The 19,935-nt window shown below is 40.7% G+C and overlaps 1 protein-coding gene across 1 annotated transcript in view; it reads right to left on the bottom strand.

Moving 5' to 3' along the window:
* Nucleotides 1-19,935, bottom strand: part of TMC1 (transmembrane channel like 1) — a 71,070-nt gene that overhangs the window by 22,135 nt on the left and 29,000 nt on the right. The window contains exons 7-11 of the mRNA XM_067568565.1: nt 18,515-18,621; nt 16,630-16,728; nt 13,250-13,392; nt 9,497-9,641; nt 6,021-6,215 (exon numbers count right to left, since the gene is read on the bottom strand). Of these exons, the coding sequence (XP_067424666.1) occupies nt 6,021-6,215; nt 9,497-9,641; nt 13,250-13,392; nt 16,630-16,728; nt 18,515-18,621 (689 nt within the window). The remainder of the gene's footprint in view (nt 1-6,020; nt 6,216-9,496; nt 9,642-13,249; nt 13,393-16,629; nt 16,729-18,514; nt 18,622-19,935) is intronic.

Raw genomic sequence — 19,935 nt, 5'->3', positions numbered from 1 at the left:
TCGGCGATATAAAAACTGCAGTAAATTCACTTCTATAACTACTACTGTTTTACGATTAAAAGAATCGATCAATGATTAAGAATTATAGTGCTGCGCGATGCCCCATGACCACACTGTCCCTCTCCCGCCTTTTGGAGCGCTGTGTCTCATGCAGCATTGTACTCTCTGCAATCTCGCAGCATTGTACTCTCTGGCGGCAGCGTATGCTGCTGCAACATCTTGCTCCAGAGAGTACAACGCTGTGAGATATCACGGCAGCACACGCTGCCGCCAGGGGCTGGACCAAAAAGGTTGGTGGGCCATATCTGGCCCACTGGCTGGGTGTGTGACACCCCTGCTCTAACAACATGAAAATAACAGCTGAACAAGCAGTGCTGATTTTCCCGCTGCTAAGTGAGGCTATGAATCTTGTAAGTGGTGCTGTGGCTGCAGTGAAGTCTAAACACAAGCCCCCAGCATCTTAAATCATGCCACACCAACAATGAATACTGAATGCTGATTACTTGCTCTTTAAATTGTAAAGTCATTAAGAATAAACAGTTTAGTAAATATAAATCATGCTTTCCATTCTTGCTGAATGCAGTAGTAATAGGCTTGTCAAATATTCCCTACTACTGAAGGCAGCAATAAAGATCTATTTTTTCATGTAAATATTGTATCCATTTTTCAAAAATTAATTAGGAGGATTTATATTTTATAGTAGCAAAATCTTGATTTCTAGAATTAAAACTGAATGTTGATTTGATGATAACTTAAATGTAAATGTCGTGATCTACTCTATCCCCACTGCTCAGAGCTCTTAAATAAGTTGGAAGATTTTTTTTAAAAAACAAATCCACTGTGTTTGAACTTGCAAGAATTTAAATGTAAAATCTATTTTTTTGCTGCTAGAAAGATTTTTAATATAACAAGACCTCCTTCTCTTTCAAGTGTTATTAATGATTCTGTTTTGGCTGAATCGGTCTGTCTTCTCACAAGTTCTTTATGCTTTTATTATATGCCTTTTGTTAAGTAGTTTTATTGCTTAGGTAGCATGGACACTCTGTAAGTATGTAAGATAAAGGAAGAGAGAGAATTTATGGATGTGAATTCTCCTTCCATTGCCTATTTTCTACCAAATAATAATACCTAGTTTTTATAGAGGGCTTTCCATTAATAGATATCCAAGTGTTTTACAAAGGAGGTAACTATAATTATCCCCATTTTACAGAAGGGAAAACCGAGGTACAAAGAGGAGACTTGCCCACATCACCCAGCAGGCAACTGACAGTTTCCTGAATTTCCAAGTTTCCTGAATTCTAGTCCAGTGCACTATCCCCCAGGCAACATTGTCTTCCACCACAAATCAGACTCTCAGTTGTACAATTGGTACAGCTGAGGTATATGTGGCTCCCAGAAAAGGAGCCAGTTATGGCTCCCTGATTTTGAGGCCAATTCTACACTGGCCCTGGATTATGCCAATGGAGAATAGCTGGCACACAGTAATACTCTAGACATGCTGGGAGCTGCAGGGATGGATGGTGTAGTAGCCAGCTAGGGACCCATTGTACCAGGGAATTTTTGTACCCTTTGGCCGTTCTGTACCACAGACTGGTATCAAAAAGTTGGCTTGCAAGAGAGAATCTGGCCCAACATTGTTTAGAAGGAAAGCCATGAGTATTATACATCATTGTGCCTAATACAGACCCTGGTTTATCACTCCTTAATCACCCCTTGCTCTGAAACTTCTCCCAATGAAGTCAGTGAGAAATTTGCTGGAATAAGGTACTGAATCTTCTTAATAAACCATAGTTTTCAGTTTCTTGCTAGGTCGGATGTTGTTGTGTGAATGTGACCTGTAAGTTAAGCTGGACAACAATAAATAGAGTAAATGCTGTCAAGCACCAGCTGAGGCTCTTCCCTTTTTGTGGCAGAAAAAAGAATTTTGCCTCAGCTGCCTGTAATCAAATCTCCTTGGTTTTAATCTCACATACACCAGTGTAAATCAGGAATAACCGTAAAGACAATGGAGTCACGCCGATTCAGATTCAGTGAAAGTGAGAGGATAATCAGGCTCAAAGTCTCTGCTGTGGAGAAACGTGCTATGTTTGCTAGACCTAGACTTGCATTATGGCATTTGGGGGTTTTCTGTGAACGTTAAGTATCCTGTTTAACCAAAGACTTAATGGAACTCTCCTGTGTCCTTTAATTTACTTTCATTTTGCTTGAAACTGTGATTTATTACTTCTCTTTTTGCTTGTCTTTACCTGCAGGAACCAATAACAAAGGTTTAAAAGACAATTGTTAGTGTTTAATATACAACCCCATCCATTCTTCTGGCTAACCTACTCACGTGGGCTCCAGATATATATGGTGCATTTTTACACCAATATGTTAAATTGCATGATCCCACACAATGCCATTAACAGGCTGTATTAACAAAGTAGGTAAGGCCCCGTCACTAGTTGCTTTAAGTGTGTGCAAGAAATTAGACTGGTGTAGTGTTACTCTGTGTGGGGGGATGTCAGGCTTTGGTCTGACTAAGGGATTCAAAGCAACATCTGTAGTGCTGAAAGACAGAGCAAGGGGAAAAAGAGTGTGGTGGATATTTATAAGTGCACTGAGGTGATTCAAAAGAATCCAGTCAGCAAACATACAGGAATGAATCTTCACGTTCCTCTTTCCTTGTGGGTGAAAAAGGATCAGTAAGCAGCAGAAGGAGGGTGGTCTTGCTGGAGGGGTAGCAAAGGATGCAGGGAATGTACACAGGGTGTCTACAAACCTTACAAGTGGGAACTATGCTTTGTAGGGACTCCATCTACGTCATTGTGAAGGAGGGCTTGGTGGTAGAGTCATCAGTGGTAGCTCTACGGGCCAGTCTCCTCATCTCCATCTCATGGAAGTGAGTGACAGCTGCAGTAACGACTGCAAACCATTCTGTCTCAACTCCTGCAAAGTCTCCTGCCCACAGGTTGTTTACCGGGGCTGTATATGAGGAAAAGGATTTGACTGTGTGGGTAAAATCTAAAACCTAGCTGCGGCTACAGCAAGGGTTAGATCAGCTTAGCTGTGGTACCCAGGGGTGTTAGCTATGTTGACTTAAGTTTTAAGCGTACACCAGCCCTGAGAATCTGTAACCACAACCTGCAGTGGGAGTCAAGACCACTGTAACTTCTACTGAAGCACATGGGCAAGTGTAGCACAGAAGATGCTGTTCCCTTTGTGAAGCTTGCTGGACAGAGACTCTATAGTTCGAGCCCTGCAAATCTGCGGATATCTGCTTTGTATCCACAGAGAGCCGCATTCGTGGATGTGGATATCCGCAGATCACTTTTTGGTGGATCAGATGCAGATCTCAAAGGTGGAGAAGCAGCTATCTGCAGATCATAGCCTTTGAGGCTGTTTCCTTGCCTTTGAGATGGGGGTGGGAGCTGGCTGCTGATCAGTTGTTCCACGGGGCTCCCCTGCCAGCGAAATCAGTGGCTGGCAGGGGAGCCCCACAGAACAACTGATCGGGAGAGGGTAGGAAGGACTCCCCTACAAGCCGCTGATAAGCTGTTGGGCAGCTGCTTGGAGGGGCTGGTTCCCAAACAGCTGATCAGCGGTGGAGGCTGGAGCAGGGATGGCCTTCAAACAGCTAATTGGAGGTCCCACAGCTATAGGTGCATGCAGGTGTGGATGACTGCACTGTGGATGGTAGTCAGAGGTAAGCTGATTGGGGTGTATGCGGATCAGATGCGGATCCATATTTGTGTATGCGTGCAGGGCTGTAGCTATAGTGGGGTTTTGATCTCCAGGCCTTGTGTTCAGTAGAAAGTTGTATCGCTTTAGCTACATTGATATAGTTAAAGTGGTACAAATCCTGTTCTAAGGTGCTTTGTATCTGTATAACTATTCCCATAAGTGAAGGTGAATAACTGTACCTTTATAAGTCACCTTTATATTGGTAGAACTGTGTTTGCCCTAGTGTGTGTACCAGTATATCCATATTAGGACTGGTCTACACTAAGAACTTACATTTGGCATAGCTTACATCATTTAGGAGTATGGAAAATCCACACACATGCGCAACATAGTTAAGCCGACCTAACCCCCGCTGGAGACAGCAGCAGGTTGACAGAAGAATTCTTCCATTGAGCTAGATACCATCTCTCGGGGAGGTGGATTAACCACACAGAAAGGAAAACCCCTCCCATCAGGGTCGGTAGTGTCTACACTGAAGCGCTACAGTAGTGTAGCTGCTGCTGTGCCACTGTAGCATTGCAAGTGTAGACAAGGCCTCAAAATCGCAACCCTAACCAACATAGTTATATCAGTACAACTTCCAGGTGTAAACCAGGCCTCAGAAGGTGCTGAGCACTCCTGTCAGGTTAACTCCCACTGGTTTGAATGGAAACCTCACAGAGCTGCTCAGTATTTCACAGGATTGAGTTCTTGCAAACAAAGCTCTGCTCAGACCCGCAGTCTGCCCCACCACTCCCCACATCCATGCTGTTTTAGAGAGGACTGCTGCAGAACACAGCTCTGTGGTCCAGCCTCTCCTTAGCAGAAAACTCAGCCTTTTTAAAATATGTAAATATCAATCTGGTTCGCTGTGTTCCAAACATAGACTTACTCTGAGGTAACAGCTTTGGTGGCACAGGCTTGTTAGCAAACATCTGTTATCCCACCTTTCAGAATGGGAAGAAGCTGAATTCCTCCTGAACTGTCCTCACAGGGCCTGTTAGACAGTTATAACAGTTAATCTTTGGGACTCATTGGTTTTTAAATCAAGCGGTGCTGTGTTTGACTTTTGTTTCCACAGAATTTAAATCAAACTATTGTTGTCATACACCTTAGACCAATCTTAATATGCCTCCCCCCACATCCAGGATTCTCTTGTGTGGTGCGGGTCTGTCTTTTTTGTTTTTGTTTTTTTCATTTTGGTTTTGTTTAGTGCTTGCTCTTTCCAAAGTAATTCTGACTTGGCTGCTTTGCGTTCTGTGTGGAAGGGCATCCTTTTGACTTGTGCTAAACTCTGGCCTGACCTACACTAGAAAATTAGGTTGGCATAACATTGTAATGAACACGGTCACTGTCACCATTGCCCTTAATTAGATAGAACAAGAATTGCTGAAGCCAGTAATGAGCCCGTTAGTGATCAGTGGTATCAGAGATTCTCCTCTGGCTCAAGTGTTAGGGCCCTGTGCTTTTTGATCAGGAGGTCATGGTGAGTTCCAGGCCCACTGTTGACATCAATTTCTGAATAGCCATGACATGCTGCAAAGTTATAGCTATAAGGCCCTAGGAGCTGTGGATTTGTAACAGCGTACTAGTCATATTGCCTTTATCATAGCTTGGCAGAAGCGATGGACCAGAATCTCAACTGATGTAAAACAGCATATGTCTGTTGAAATCAGTGGTTTATGCCAACTTACTCCAGCTGAAGATCTGGCCCAGTGTTTTCACTTTTAAAGCCCTACACAGCTGTCTATTTTCTCATACTGAATTCCTTACAGTGCTTGACACTCAAATCACAGTGAAAGTATCTCTTCTCTCCCAGTGTACCAGAATTGCATTGCTCACATGCAGACAGGGAACAGTCTAGTTCAGCAGCTGAGCATTTCTGCAATATCACCCACCAGCCCGGCACCTTACCTGAAAGTTCCCTAGTTCACAGTGATTCCCCTGATCATCTCTCTGAGAAAGAGTTTTCCAGGTAGAGAGTTTTCTTATACACCTTTAACACGAAGGCAGACTCTTTGAAGGGATTTTGGGAATCCCCTTAGAAGCTGAAAAAACAGCCTTGGACCAAAAGGCAAGGAGGAGGAGTTTACAGTCAAGGCTGAAATTGAGGTGGGGTTGTTAAGTGTGAAAAGCTATTTTAAAATGCAAAACTAAACATGACTGTCTTAGTGAATACGAGAACCAGGGGAAAGAAGAGGAAATCCCATCTAAGCCTTAATTAGAAATCTACCAGAAAAAAGCACCATGCAGAGCAGAGAGAGAGAGAGAGAGACCCATAGCTTCAAACCACCTCTATTTCATAAAGTGGAACTAACTTCATTTCTCTCCCACCAGCCATAGTTATCCAGGCCTTCCAGGGCAAACTTCTGGGATCTCCTCACAACAAAATAGATGAGGTAACCACTCCCGGCCAGTGTGCAAAGGGCCAGGAAGTTAGCAAGAACTCTCAAGAATCGGGTTAGGTGAATGTTTTCTTCTTTCCGGTTCTCTTGCTCCTCCAAAATAGCTTCCTGCACTTATTGGAAACAAAAGGGTAGCTGTAAGTGAGTAGCATTAAAGGCATCAGGCTCTATATTGTCTGTGAAGCTATTAGGTAACCGAGTCTTGTAAATGAGTTGTGATGAATGGAGTTTACTCCTGGGCTTCTGGTTTCTTAAGAAGGTGACATTGTTGTATCAAAATCTCTGTTGGGGCTATGGGACCTTGCTGGGTTTGGCTTGCGTGGGTATCATCAGGCTAGTTTTTCTATGGCTTTGTCCCCATTGAGTTTCATTTTGAGTTTCTCTTACACCTGAACTCACATGCCAAAGCTATTTTTCAAAACAAAGCCAGCACTGACTGTGAATTCAGAAGGCGCTGTGAGTTTGGGAGACACAGAAGGATAAGTGTATGACCAGCTGTCAGAAACGGTTCTGTTCAGGAACCTGGAAACTTGAAAAAAGTGTGTCTGTGGAAACAGCAAGGTTTCATTTTAAGGGTCTGCAACTGAGGGGAACAGAAAAGGAACCCCAGACTAGAAAAAGTCAGGATGATTTCAGATTTTGAAATGAAACATTTGCACAATGAATTCCAGGGCTCTCCAGTAACTCTAACCCCCCTCTCTAATCCTCTTTCCTGGCTTCATCAGCAGAAAGAGCTCACAGTCTCACCGCACTGTTCTTGTGGAGGGAGAGTTTAGTTGCAGCTTCTTATTAGTGTACAAAAATGTATCAGTTGTCCAGTAGTACAGCTGGATTACTGCCTTCTAATAACTCTGTGGCTCTGCTTCCTCTACACCACTTTAATGAAATGAGGGAGCAGAAATTCTTGGGTGAAGCCTGGCCCCATTGAAATCAGTGGCAAAACTCCTGCTGAGTTCAGTGAGGCCAGGAGTTCACCCCTTGACTGTTCAGTTCCCAGCCTGTTCACAGAAATGAAGGTAGGATGGGTGCAACATGGGATATTCATCAAGAAATTTTTTCTCTCAATTGATTTTCATTCTTTTCACACAGGATTTTAACTGCTCCTGCACAGATGTAGGAGAATGTGAGGAGAGGACACAGGCAGATCTTCACAGCCCTCCAACCTTCGTGTTAATCTGCACAAAGAGCCACTGTTGCTTGAGCTCCTTGGGCCTTATTTTACCCCTACAGGACCTGAGTAACTCCCAGTGAAATGACTTGTATTCTTGAGTGGGGGAGGGGTGCCTTTATTTTGTAAAGTGAGAGGGATTATTGGCATCCTTGACAGTACCACAGAAAGCACAGGGGATGTGGCTGACTGAGTAGTGTGGAATAAGTGAAACTCATAAAGTTCTTGTTCCTCCAGTTCCTTAACACAGCCCTGGCCTCCTGCACCCCTCCCACTAGCGGTGAAGGAGAGCGCAATGAAGTGCACGTAGAAGCTGCGACTGAATGCACTCCCCCTAGTGCCCCTAAGGTGCCTGCCTCAGCACTCCACAGGTAGAATGCCTCTAGCCAGTGCAGCTGTTGCACTACCCCTCACACAGCCAAAAGCACCCCAGGGATTCCTGAAGTCATCATACAGTCCTATGTCTGGAGTCAAGTCAGTGAATGTGCCGTACTGCACAGGGAACCGGGCTGTGTCTCCCGGGTCACTTGAAAATAACACAAAGTGACCCTTTTTATCTTACTGAGATGCAGGTGTGGTGTCAAACTTCTGACTCAGTTGGGGTTTTTTTTGACATGCCAAATGGGCCCTGGTGGCAAAGACATAGCTGTCTATGGGTATCTCTTCTGCATAGCAAGACAATAGGATAATGTCAGTGCTGCAAAATGTCACCAGCATATTTAAAACAATGTTTTGTTGGGAAAAAAGCACCATAGAAACTGGAAGCTAGGAAAGGTGAGGAGGAGGAGAAGAAAAACATGTTTGTACTGGAATAATTTTGCTTGTACATGTACAGCAACCCTCACAGAACACAAACATTGCTACTACTACTGCTTACCTGCAGTACTAGAAGGAAAGAGTGAGTGAGATACCACAGGACCTATGTCATGCTGGCTGCATTGGGGGTGGGGATGTGGGGGGCATTTATTATATTATGTGACATCAGTATGGCAAAACCATAATAATTCATGTAAGACATGCCGTGTCAGGTACTGTTAGAAAGGTTATAATATGCTAAGTAAGATAATAATACTTATGCTCATGTGTTATATTGTGTAATGGAAGTTATGGATATATTTGATATAGCTGCATTTCAAATTGTGCTGTATGAGACACACCCTAGACATTTCTACCAACTGCATCTGAGGAAGTGAGTTGAGGCTCACGAAAGCTTATGCCTACTGAAATTAAATTTGTTAGTCTTTAAAGAGCTACAGAACTCACATTGTTTTTACCCTAGACAGGATGGCGGCAGGACAATAGCCTGCTTAATGGCTCATTGAGACATCCACAGATGCAAGGGGCCCAGGGGAAAAGCCAGAGACATACCTGATGAGGCACCAGGACTTGCTCCTGTCACTCTGAACTCCATTTTGTTCCTGTAAAATTCCACAAGCAGCATGGCAAGGACAGAAGGTATATAAGGCAGAAGCCTTGGGAATCCATGTGGTCTTTCAGCCAGAATTCAGCTTCAGCTACCTATCTACCTCTGAATCAAGCCATCTGCAGCTGAAGCTGTGCAACCAATTACTGGATGTATTCCAGAGGGACTATATAAGCCTGCAACTCCACATTTCTTCTAGAAACCTGATGTACATGGACTTTCAAATCATTTGTATGTATCTGATTACTTTAATCCTTTAACATTTCTCTTATGGTTTGTTTCTTTCTTTTTATAATAAACCTTTAGTTTTAGTTACTAAAGGATTGGCTGGCAGCGTGGTATTTTGGGTAAGATCCAAACTTATATTGATCTGGTACTGTGGCTGACCCTTTGGGGTCAGAGGGAAACTTTTTAGTAAAGAACATAGAGTTTAAATAACTAGTCTCTTTACTGGACCTAGTGGCTGATTGGGAGCCAGAGACTGGAATGCAGTAAAGGGGGCTGTGTGTATTAGTGTACTGGCTTCTTGGTAAACGGTTTTGGGGAATCAGAAGCATGGTTTGTGGTTGGTTGGGAAGTCTGGCTTCAATGCCACCCACCAGCGTTGGGAGAATCTGCTCTCCTTTTGCAGCCTGCCCTAACCTTGGCATTTTCAGGTGGCTACCCTAGGCATGAAAAAGGTTACAACCTAGTTCTACTTTCATACTGGTTTTACAGTGGCATGTCTCCACTTACTGACTTTGTTTGTGAAGAATGGGGGAGAATCAGGTTCCCACTCTTCAGTGAGCTATATCTTACCTTAAAGCTCGTTGTGATTGAGGCAAATTTATTATCTGCTGTTTCAGGATTGCCAATCAAATAATCCCAGCTTGTGAACATTTTCCAGCTGAAATTAAAACTTGTATCATCCCCACCACCTTCCTCATTTGCATTCCTTGCCATTCTGTAAAGGCCAGAAAGATGTATACAGTTAGAGAGAAGCACACAGCTTTGTTAAGTGATTTAGATTTTCACATGTCCCTAATGTCATAGAATATAACTTAATCATGTCATCTCAAATCCAAGAATGCACCCCAATCCCATGATGATGAAGAAATGATGGATAGGTCACTTCCGGTGGAGTCCATTCATTTTCTCACCATAGAATTTTCTTATTTGTTTCTTCAGTGGCACATTAGAAAAATGTAATTGGATGAGAAACTCAGTAGGAAACAAGCTGTCAAGAGGGAGGACTAAGTTATTTTAAACAGAAACCCCCAGAACAAATTAAAACGCTGCAGATCAGATCTTACGTTTGACAAAAGAAAAACATAAATTCTAATAACTGGCCAAGAAAAAACCCGGGTTGTACTAAATAAACAAATTACAAATGCTGCTTTCTTTTATGCTGCTAGTCTGTTATGTACTTGTAACTGGATTTCTAATAGCATCCACCAATATCAAATTATTTCTTAAGTAGCTTGACTTCACCTTGGACTGCTAACTTCCCTATTTCAAGGTCTTATCAGCCTTGTAATGTTGATAGTCATGTTGCTGCATATTACCTAATTCAGTTCAATAAGCACAAGGAGCGGAGTATATTACTAGGGAATGATAAATTTGGCCTTGGATACTTCATTGATTTCATGCTTAGGGAAAAACAATTTCTATTTCAAGGTTATGCTGTGGAATAGAATCATATAATTAGAAATAAACAATGCAAACCATGTTCCCTAAAATCAACTCCTAAAATGCACCAGAAAACATACATGCATTAACCTAAGTAATTGTGTCTGCTATACAGCATTCCTGTTTTCTCGTCCATGAAGTTGTCTCTAGCTGAGCTGGTGTAGAGTTGAAGCCCTGGGAGGGTGGGGATGGAGGGAAGTTACTAACAGTAGAAAGGGCTCATGAGAGGGCCTGTATAGCTTCTGCCCTGCTGCTGTTCTGTGACACTGTAGAAGGATTCATTTGCCCCAGTTCCCAAAAAGAGTCAGTGAATAACTCAATTTGGGGGTGGGGAGAAGTGTATGATGGAAAGATTTGGTCCAATATGCAGGTGGTCATTGTACCATGGGAAATTTGGATATTAAAATAAAATAAAAATAAAATAAAATGTGTGTGTGCAATTACTATTTTGTATCTGCATGCATTATTACTACATGGGTGTCTAGGCAACTAATTTTGAGTCTGTTACCATATATGTGTCTGAGACTCAGGGTCCTGTCTCTGTTAGTCATTTGAAGTTGTATGAAAATAACCTGCTGTGAATACTTCTTCTGACACATCTTGTCCTCATCACCTCCTTCTCTTCTGGAAATCATCAGGGAAAATACTCTCAAGTATTACGTCCCACATGCATTTAAAGAATACAGAAACACTGCATGGTCATCATGCAGCAACTAGATAGTGGATATATATATTTACCATTACAGAGAAGAAAAAGAGGCGGGAGGGGAGGCACAGTAGTCTTTCCAAATCTAACTGCTTTCTTGTGACAATTTCTTGATTCTATCATACCTATCTTTCTGTAATCTGATTCCTGAGCATCCTATCCAAAGATTTTCATTAACATATGGAGCCATTCTTGTATGGAGGCAGGGAGCCCACAGAGTAACATAGAGCTTCTGGGCATGGGTGAATGCCCAGACCCTGGAAGAATGCCCCAAGAACTGCAGGGAGAGCCTGTGGATTTCAGAATGGCTCCGGGTAGGGGCAGCCACATCCCCTGTCCACTTCTTGGACAGCCAAATCTAGTCCCAAGTGCATGATGTGTTGAAAGCTCCTTAGGAGTTTGAAACTAAAATGATCTTACATATGTAAATTATGCAACCTTAAAGCTGTGGATTTTTCCACTTTGGTGTTGGGTGAGGTAGGTGTTGATTTGAGTCCTACCTCAAAATGGTCTCTATAAACATAATAGTCAATTCCTCTCTCTCTCACATCTCTCTTCTCTGTCCCTAACCACCAGAAAAACAACAACAACCTGAATGACATTAGGTTTTAACTTCTGTGCTTATTGTATTGTCTTCTGAAAAAATGGCCTTAAGCAGAAGATTATATAAAGGCTATTTTAGGGTTATCTTAGGGTTGCCTAAATGTAGATCACATTAGAATCTTCTGGCCAGTAGGAAATTTAGCACATGCCATATATATGCTTTCCCCAAGTATATTTCCCTTGTTTTGGCCTCCTATTCTGTGTTTATAAGACTTTTTTTTTCTGGGTAATAGCCATTTCAGTATAATTCCCTGAGAGGATTCAGTGAGAAGAATCTTCTAATCTTCAGAGATATACTATCAAAGAAACATTTTTTTAAGCTATTCTAGGTCCAAAACTATGCCTGCTGCATCAAAATGTTTTTTCCAAACACATACTTTTTAAGTAAAAAGAATGAGACTCAAATAAATGGTTAGACCATTTTTTTTGGTCTGGGAATAATGCTTATCTTAGCCAAGAAACCATGTATTATTTGAGTTAATCTAGTGCTTGTGAAAGTGAAAACAAACAGCCTGATCTAGCATATGAAGGTTGTGTATGAGTTTCTGCTATCCAGCTGCACTGCAATGCCCAATAATCCTGACCGGCGAAGGTTGGACTCTTCCAATCCTGAGCTTGTTCTAAAGAAACTTTATTATGCTTATTTATTTATTTATTCATGTTTCTTATGTTAGAGGACTTTCTGGTGTGAGCAAATCGATAGTAGGGACCAAATCACCACTGGCTTACCTCCTTTGAAGCCAATGGAGTAGTCCCAGTTTATACCGGCAGTGAATTTGGCTCTAAAATAAGACAAGCAAACTCATTTGCACTCTGGACCTAAGCCACGATTTAAACCCAGAATTCCAGAGGTGAAAATGAAATTGGTTAATGCACTAGCCTATCCAGCCTCCCATTTCTTCCTACTGTTTTTAGTATTACGCTCTAAATACAACTTAGTGGAGAAAGCACAACTGGAGACTAATTTATCTGCCACAGGACACTAATCTTTTACCATGACCAATGACATTAATTCTCCTACACCACTGTGCAAATGTAAACTAACCACTATACTCTTGCTGAGAATCATTTACTGCTCACTGTGACTTATACAGTTGAATTTTTTGCTACACGTTTTCCTCTTCCTTTTTGTATAAATGTATTTTACACAGGGTATGATTAAAACAGGAACAACTGAATGGCGTGGATGTTTTCTGACGCTGTGCTAGATGCAGAGTATTGTGAAAGGAAGGGTTGACAGTTCTGTTCCCTGCATTATACGTTCATTTCACACCTTTAAGATGCCAGGGGAAAGTGTTATGTTATTTCAGTAAAGACTTTTTCCCCCTTACCTCTGCCAGACTGAGACAAACTTTCTGGTACAAATAAGTAAATACTGTCCTAAAAAACGATAGATGGCTTTAACATAGTCCAGCATTTCCTTGCGGCTTTGCTCCATCAGAACTGCATCCATCCTGTATTAAAACTACTACATTATCCTCTCTGATGCATCCTTTGAAAGAGAATTGCAGCTGATAATAAAATGGTTTATTTTTAATTCATTCTTTACTTCCCTAACGTCAGAAGGAACTTACGTTCGGATGACAACCATGAAGCTATAGGCAATGGTCCCAACTCCCACAAGGAAATAGGAAAGAGGCAGCCTGAACTTCAGCCATCCAATTGTTCTCTGGTTGTTATAATAGCCATAAAAGAGCACCGAATACTGTGCAAGGCCCTGAAAAGTAAATAGCAAGTAATAGTTTAAGTAGCCCTATTATTTATTTACATATACACACTCCAAACCTCAAGAAATTTCACCAAAAGCAGTGAATTCCAAAGAAACATTCATTTCTACGCCTTCATAACATCTCCAGACATCATTATGATAAACCTGCAAGTTGGGGCATGACCATTCTGTGAGAATTCAGAACAGCCCTATTTTGGGGCCTTTAGCGAGGGTCTGGAAAAGATTTCATATTTATTTTCAGATCTATAACCTATAAGGTATTTTATAGGTTGGGCACTTCATCTACAACATAGCAGCTGAATTTTTTTTCCATCCAAGTAGCGGCTTTTTTTGTTTGTTTGTTTGGTTGGTTGGTTGGGTTTTTTTAAAGGAAAGTAGCTTTCCGACAAAACAGAAAGTTGGTTACTAATATTCCATGTTCTTAAAATTTCCCTGCAGTTCCAGTTTGGTATAAAATTCTTTACTTCCTGTCCTAAAATACAGTGTAGTGTTCCTGTGTGCTAGTTAACAGTTGATACATTTCACTCAGCAGCTCGCTGGGTTTCATTGGATACTGAAATGATTCTTGTACCTACAGTTTGTAAGGTTGGTTATTGAAATTATTAGGCTGGTATTGAAAAAGTTTATATTTCTTTAAAAAAAATTCATATGATGAAGTTTCTGTTGGTTTGGTTTGTTACTTTTTCAAAATAATTTAACAATAGGCAATTGCTGGAGTCTGAAAGTAATCAAGATAGTTGGCTCAGCCTCGTCAAAGACCCTTTTGGTTAAAATAAGGATTCACCCCTTTGGAGAGCACTCTATTTAAAACCCTTTGAACAGCACAGCACATACAGAGCAGCAGCAAATGGGTATAATTAATTCAAATCAAACACTAGAGTTCAGCATGTGGAATTTGTCAATATACTGTTGATGAATCTGAGATGTTTTGATTATTAACTGACTATGTTAATACAAAGGTCTTTAGGCCTCCTAAATTAAAAGGTCCATTTACTTTCCTTCTGTTTAGCTGCTGGTATTTCTTAAAATTCTACCACTGATAGATTAAGTTGTCAATAGACTAACATCCTTCTATTTTGTGTAATCACAAGCTATGCATTTGATTTATTGGAGCTTTTAAGAGTCTAAGTCACACACACTGTTTGCAAAACCTCATTTGCAATTCTTGTGAAAGTGAAAATGAAATATTAATATATGGTAACTAAAGGTAATATCCACAGATTTCTTGGTTTGGTAATTGATGTATCTCCTTAATTGTATTGGTATCAGAATAGTTATTGAGATACGCATACAGGAGAGACACTATTAGGCATTTGATTCTAGGATAAAAGGAATATTATTTATTTGTATAGCGCCAACAGTGTGCAGGGCACATCCATACTAAATGATTTGTCTTTAGTATCTATCTTTCTATTAAGAAATGGTATAATTCTATGTAAGAATTTATACTGGGCTTGGATTATCTAATCTGTAGTTGTATACAGACTCATACATTTCTGAATGGCTGTTTAGATCATTCCATGTATTAAAATATCTCTAAAGTCAGTGTTGTTGTAGGTGTTTAAGCCTTTAGATAATCTCTGCACTGTGAGTAATTAAGGATGTTGTTTCCTGGATTTTGGCTACTGTATTTAACCATGGAGCTTGATATATTTTTAGCTGTGAAGCAGTAGCCATAAGTATAAAGTCTCTCTCTTCACCCTTCTCACAATCTAACATCAGACAGACAAGCATATATTCTTTAGTTTGAATGCATGATTATAATGAGCCTTGAGATTTTGATTGCTGTGAATTAGGGTAATTGTTTGATCTGTGGAACATATAAATATAAAAAATTCAATTCAGCATTAAAATACAAAGGCAACAGATATTTAGCAATTTCTGCGGGATGAAAATAGCCACATTCCTAAGGATAATCTGACCACACACACTTTGGCCCCTCATGTTTTGCTAAACATTTTAGAGTCCTTTTTAAATGATTTTTGAAAGAAATATTCCTGAGAAATTGCTCAGGATAGAAAGAAAAATGTTTGATTAAATATACACATTAGTTTATCATTTTTATTTTGGATCTGAAAATATTAATTTTAGAGGCAAAAATATTCCATCTCCATCTCCAAAAATACTCCATCTCCACTCCATCTCTGTCTGGATAAAGGTTTCCTTGTTCCTTGGCAATGTTCTTTGGCCTGTATTTCATTTGTCAAAGTTCATCACCCTTCCCTGCACCAGGGTCCAGACCAAGGAGACTTTAACTCCTTCATCTTCTAAGTACAGTCATTTTTAACACTTCTCCTAGTGCTTCAGTATGAAGAGAATGAACTATTCTAGAGCTGAGTTTGCCACGTCTGCGCTGTAAGTTGGTGGAACTTGACTTGTTCAAAGAAACGGAGTCCCAGTTTCACCTCCCACATCTTCTCTTATAGCTATCTTTGCTGAAATCCATAACAAGGGCTTAAAGTTAAGCATGTGCATAAATCTTTGAAGGATTGAGGCCTAAATGCAGAAGGGTGATTGTACAGAAGCTGTAGGAAAAGTCAACCTTATCTAAATGCCTATTTATCTGAGGAAAACCTATAATAATGATTCCACCTTTTTCATTTGTGCAAAATCCTTTAGAATGACATCTGCTGCTGCCTGACAGACAATCTGGAGACTTTATTTGCTTTTTAACCAAGGTACTATTGTCTGGACTCAGTGTAATATGGAATTTATCCTCCGCACAGTCATCTTAAATTTTGTTTAATGTTTACAAAAGTAATGAAACTAGGGAGGCATGCCACGTGTGAAAGGTGGTGAAAATATTGTAAGTAGGAGTTTTTGACTTACTTGGAATTTATACTGCATCACCAATTTGAAATCTAAATGCATACAGTCACAAAGGGTCAAATTCATCCATAGTCCAACTCTAGTGAAGCCAATGGAATTACACCACAACCTAAATCAGTCTAGACCCTTATTCCCAAATACCTCTCCTTTTTTTCTCCTAAAGACACAATAATGGGTATGGAATTTTCATATGTTCCTTTTTTAGGTCAAGAAAACCTCTACTCTCAGAATTAATGAAAAAGTTATTTGAATTGATTTCTTTCCATCTGAATTATCTCCTGACATTTCATATTAAACTAATGAAATTGAACAGTGAAGCACTGAACATTGAAATCAAAGCCTTTTAGAGCCAAAATAGTCATGATAACATGCAGTATTGCAATAATGCACACTTACACTAAAGTCCCACAAAGTTGCAAAATTCATAGCACTTCCTTCTTCAGCTCTTGGGACAGTTTTTCTAGGTAATGTGCCATATGGTTTCCCCATCAGTGCCTGCAGCCAAAATATGATGAATGTAGATAACAGTTCAAAACACAACACCAACAATCAAAAGTGTAAAATGCAGATGTGAACAGCTGCACTGAAGATTTGATTTGTGTTCTCCTGAACTCCCTACTGATACGAATCCACCTCTCCCAATTTTTTCCTTCACCTCTTTTATTAGTGATTGAGGCTATTATTGAAGTATGCCACACCATTTTTTTATTAAATGGAATTCTACTAAAATCAATGGAATGTTAAGCTGTATCTCATATTCAGCAGCAACAAAGAGGTTAAAAACATTCATCAGATCAGAGAGTTCTTTCAGTGATGCAAATTCATTTTTCTTGTGCTATTGATTTTGTAGCTTTTGTTAATAGAAAATATACTGGGTGATCACATGCATATCATTTTCAAATGATGACAGCCAGGATTCTGAAAGTATTTGAGCTTCTGGTGAGATTCTTGCACAACCATTGAAGGTACTAGGCCAGATTCTGTTTTCAGCTGTTTCGTAATCCTGTTCCATTGCAATCACTGGGATTTTTTCTGTTGACTTCAATGGGAGCAGGACCAGGCTTTTAAAGTGGTGTAAATCCAAAATAACTCCATTGGCTTCAATTACTTTACTAAAGGGTAACTGAAAGCAAAATTTGGCCCATCCATTGGAAACATTTTGGAAAATGTCATATCCTAAATAAATCTACTGGGGTTAATTGTTAGCTGCTGCACTCACTTCCATCTACATACTGGAAGTAAGTGTAACCAAGAGAATATTCTCTATGGCTGAAATTAGGGGCCAGCCCAAGGCCTATGTACCACTTAAATTCCATTGAAGCCCTCTTTTGAGTCCTGCTTAAGTCTTATGCTGGTCGTTTGCATGGGAAGATTTCAATATGAGCTGAAATCCACATTATGGGTGAGATTCTGTGCTGCATTTTGAAGGCTATGTCTGCACTTCGATCTGCACCTACAATTTCCAGCTTGAGAATACATACCCCATGCTAGCTCTAAGCAAGCTGACAACTAAAAATGGAATGTAGCCATGACAGAACTAGCAGGGGGAGGGGCTAGCTGCCCTAAATATAGTCTCATTCAAGATGCTAGATACGTATGTATGCAGGGTGGCTAGCCCTGCCTGCCCCAGCGCTGCTGTGGCTACACTCTATTTTTAGTGCACTAACTCTTGATCACAGCTGGCACAGAGTATGTCTCCTCAAGCTGCAAATAGTACCTCCAGCTCAAAGTGCAAGCATACTATTAAGGATGCAGCACAGAACTCACAGCACGGAGGATGGGGGCTAAGGTAGCTTTAAACCACCTTTGTGTTCCTGCCTCCACTCCCTGTGCCAATCCTGGCTGCTCCAAATTTTGGAGATGCCTCTGGAATAATTTAGGTTTCCCAGGTTGCCCTAAGGGCTACAGCAGTACCTGGAATATCCCCAGCACTGCGTGATGCAGCCCTACCCCCACACACTGCTCTCACCCTCAGCCCTGCTCTCCTACACTAGTTCCAGGGGTTGTTAAGTGGCTCTTGGGAGGCAGCTTTATGGGCTGTCTTCTGCAATGCCTATGCCTAGAATGCATCCCTGGGTAGAACGAGGGATTTTAGGTCTGTTTGACACCCCTCTGTCTCTTTTCCATGGCTTAAAGGGGCTGGAACATCGATCTGTAAGGATCCTGCCCTAAGTGTTTGAGTCAAAAAAGTAAAAATTTAAGCAACGTTTCTCAGTAACATTTATTCCTCTATAGAAATAAGAAAAGCAGTTTGAGAAAATCCCAAGTCACCCAGTCTCACCTCAGGCACCATAACAAGGCCAAATGTCAATCCAAAGAGAATCATGTTTATTCCATACATCCAGCGCAAAAATATAAAATAAGAAGCTACTGAAGAGCCAAAATGACCTGGGAAAACATTTGCAGTAACAAAAAGACAGAACAGTCAATCCTTTTGTGCTCTTACTTTGAGACAAGATTACATGAGCATTTTCATGAGTGTTTAAGATACAAAAAATCAGATCTTTTTCTTCATTCTATATTCATTCCTATAATTTTATCATGTTAGTAATTTTTCATGATTGCAGACTAGTATTTATTTCATTGACATAATTTAAAAAAAACAGAAGCCCAGACACTATATACCAGGATTATACATTTATACTGAAGATATAAGGAACATGACACCAACACAATGGAATAGTACCGCAGGATGATGTCCCAGGACCAGGTTTTCAAAGGTATTTGGTTGCCTAGTGAGATTTTTCAAAAGTGCCCAAACAGATAAGGTACCTAACTCCCATTTGAAATCACCAAAATACCTTTGAAATTGTGGTCTCCAGAGCTTATCAGTTCTTTTCTACATACGCTTTGTTTCTAGCCTACTCCCCAGGGAGAAAGCAAAGTGTTGCTGGAAAGATAACTTCCTGAATTTTCCTGAATTAAAAACAAAACATGCGTGCGCACACATACACACGCACACACAATACTACTATTATCATTATCATGTAGAATAGGGTAGTATTTTTAAACTAAATCTCTTCAAGACAGGAACCATCTTTTTGTCTGTTATGCTGAAACAGTTTATTTATCTATATCAAATTACAAGGGAGTATATTTTGAGGGTTACAGCCTGAACAGAAGTTTTTGTTTGTACTTTGTCCCCTCTCCACCCCCCCTGTTAAAAGCTGCTTAGCTCAAACTTATGACAATAACCATAGGGAGAAAAATCTTCCCATGAAAGAGTCTTACTACTGATGGTGGGCAACTACCAGGCTTGCAGATCTATGCACATCCTTACCATCTTGTTCCCAGGTCACACCAGAAACAAGTCCCATGCAAGGTTTAAGTATGCTAATACCACAGCCTTGCACTTACTTTTTTGGCTGTTTGTAATAAGAAACTGTGTCAAAGGTCTCCGCAATTTAGCTTGTCATATGAAATAGAGCAGGGGTCCCCAAACTTTCAGCTGTGAGGATCACACCACTCAGTCATGCTCTTATAGTAGGCTGGAGCAGCTGGGCCCACATCACATGGGAGGAGGTGGGGGAAAGGGCCAGGGCCTGGGGGGGGTTATGATTAAATGCATTATGATTAAATGAATATCCAAAGAGATTTTTATCCCCATGTGGCTCTAGTGCTGTAGCTGCTATAACAGAAAACATTGGTCATATGACCTTTTTATTTCCTGCTAAAGTGTTTCCTGTTGGTTTTGGACCTGTG

Source organism: Emydura macquarii, unplaced genomic scaffold, assembly GCF_026122565.2.
Source record: "Emydura macquarii macquarii isolate MOO-44397 ecotype Brisbane River unplaced genomic scaffold, CSIRO-AGI_Emac_v2 contig_2897, whole genome shotgun sequence".
In the NCBI taxonomy this organism is placed as follows: domain Eukaryota; kingdom Metazoa; phylum Chordata; order Testudines; family Chelidae; genus Emydura; species Emydura macquarii.
This window is presented reverse-complemented; position numbering and strand designations above follow the sequence as displayed.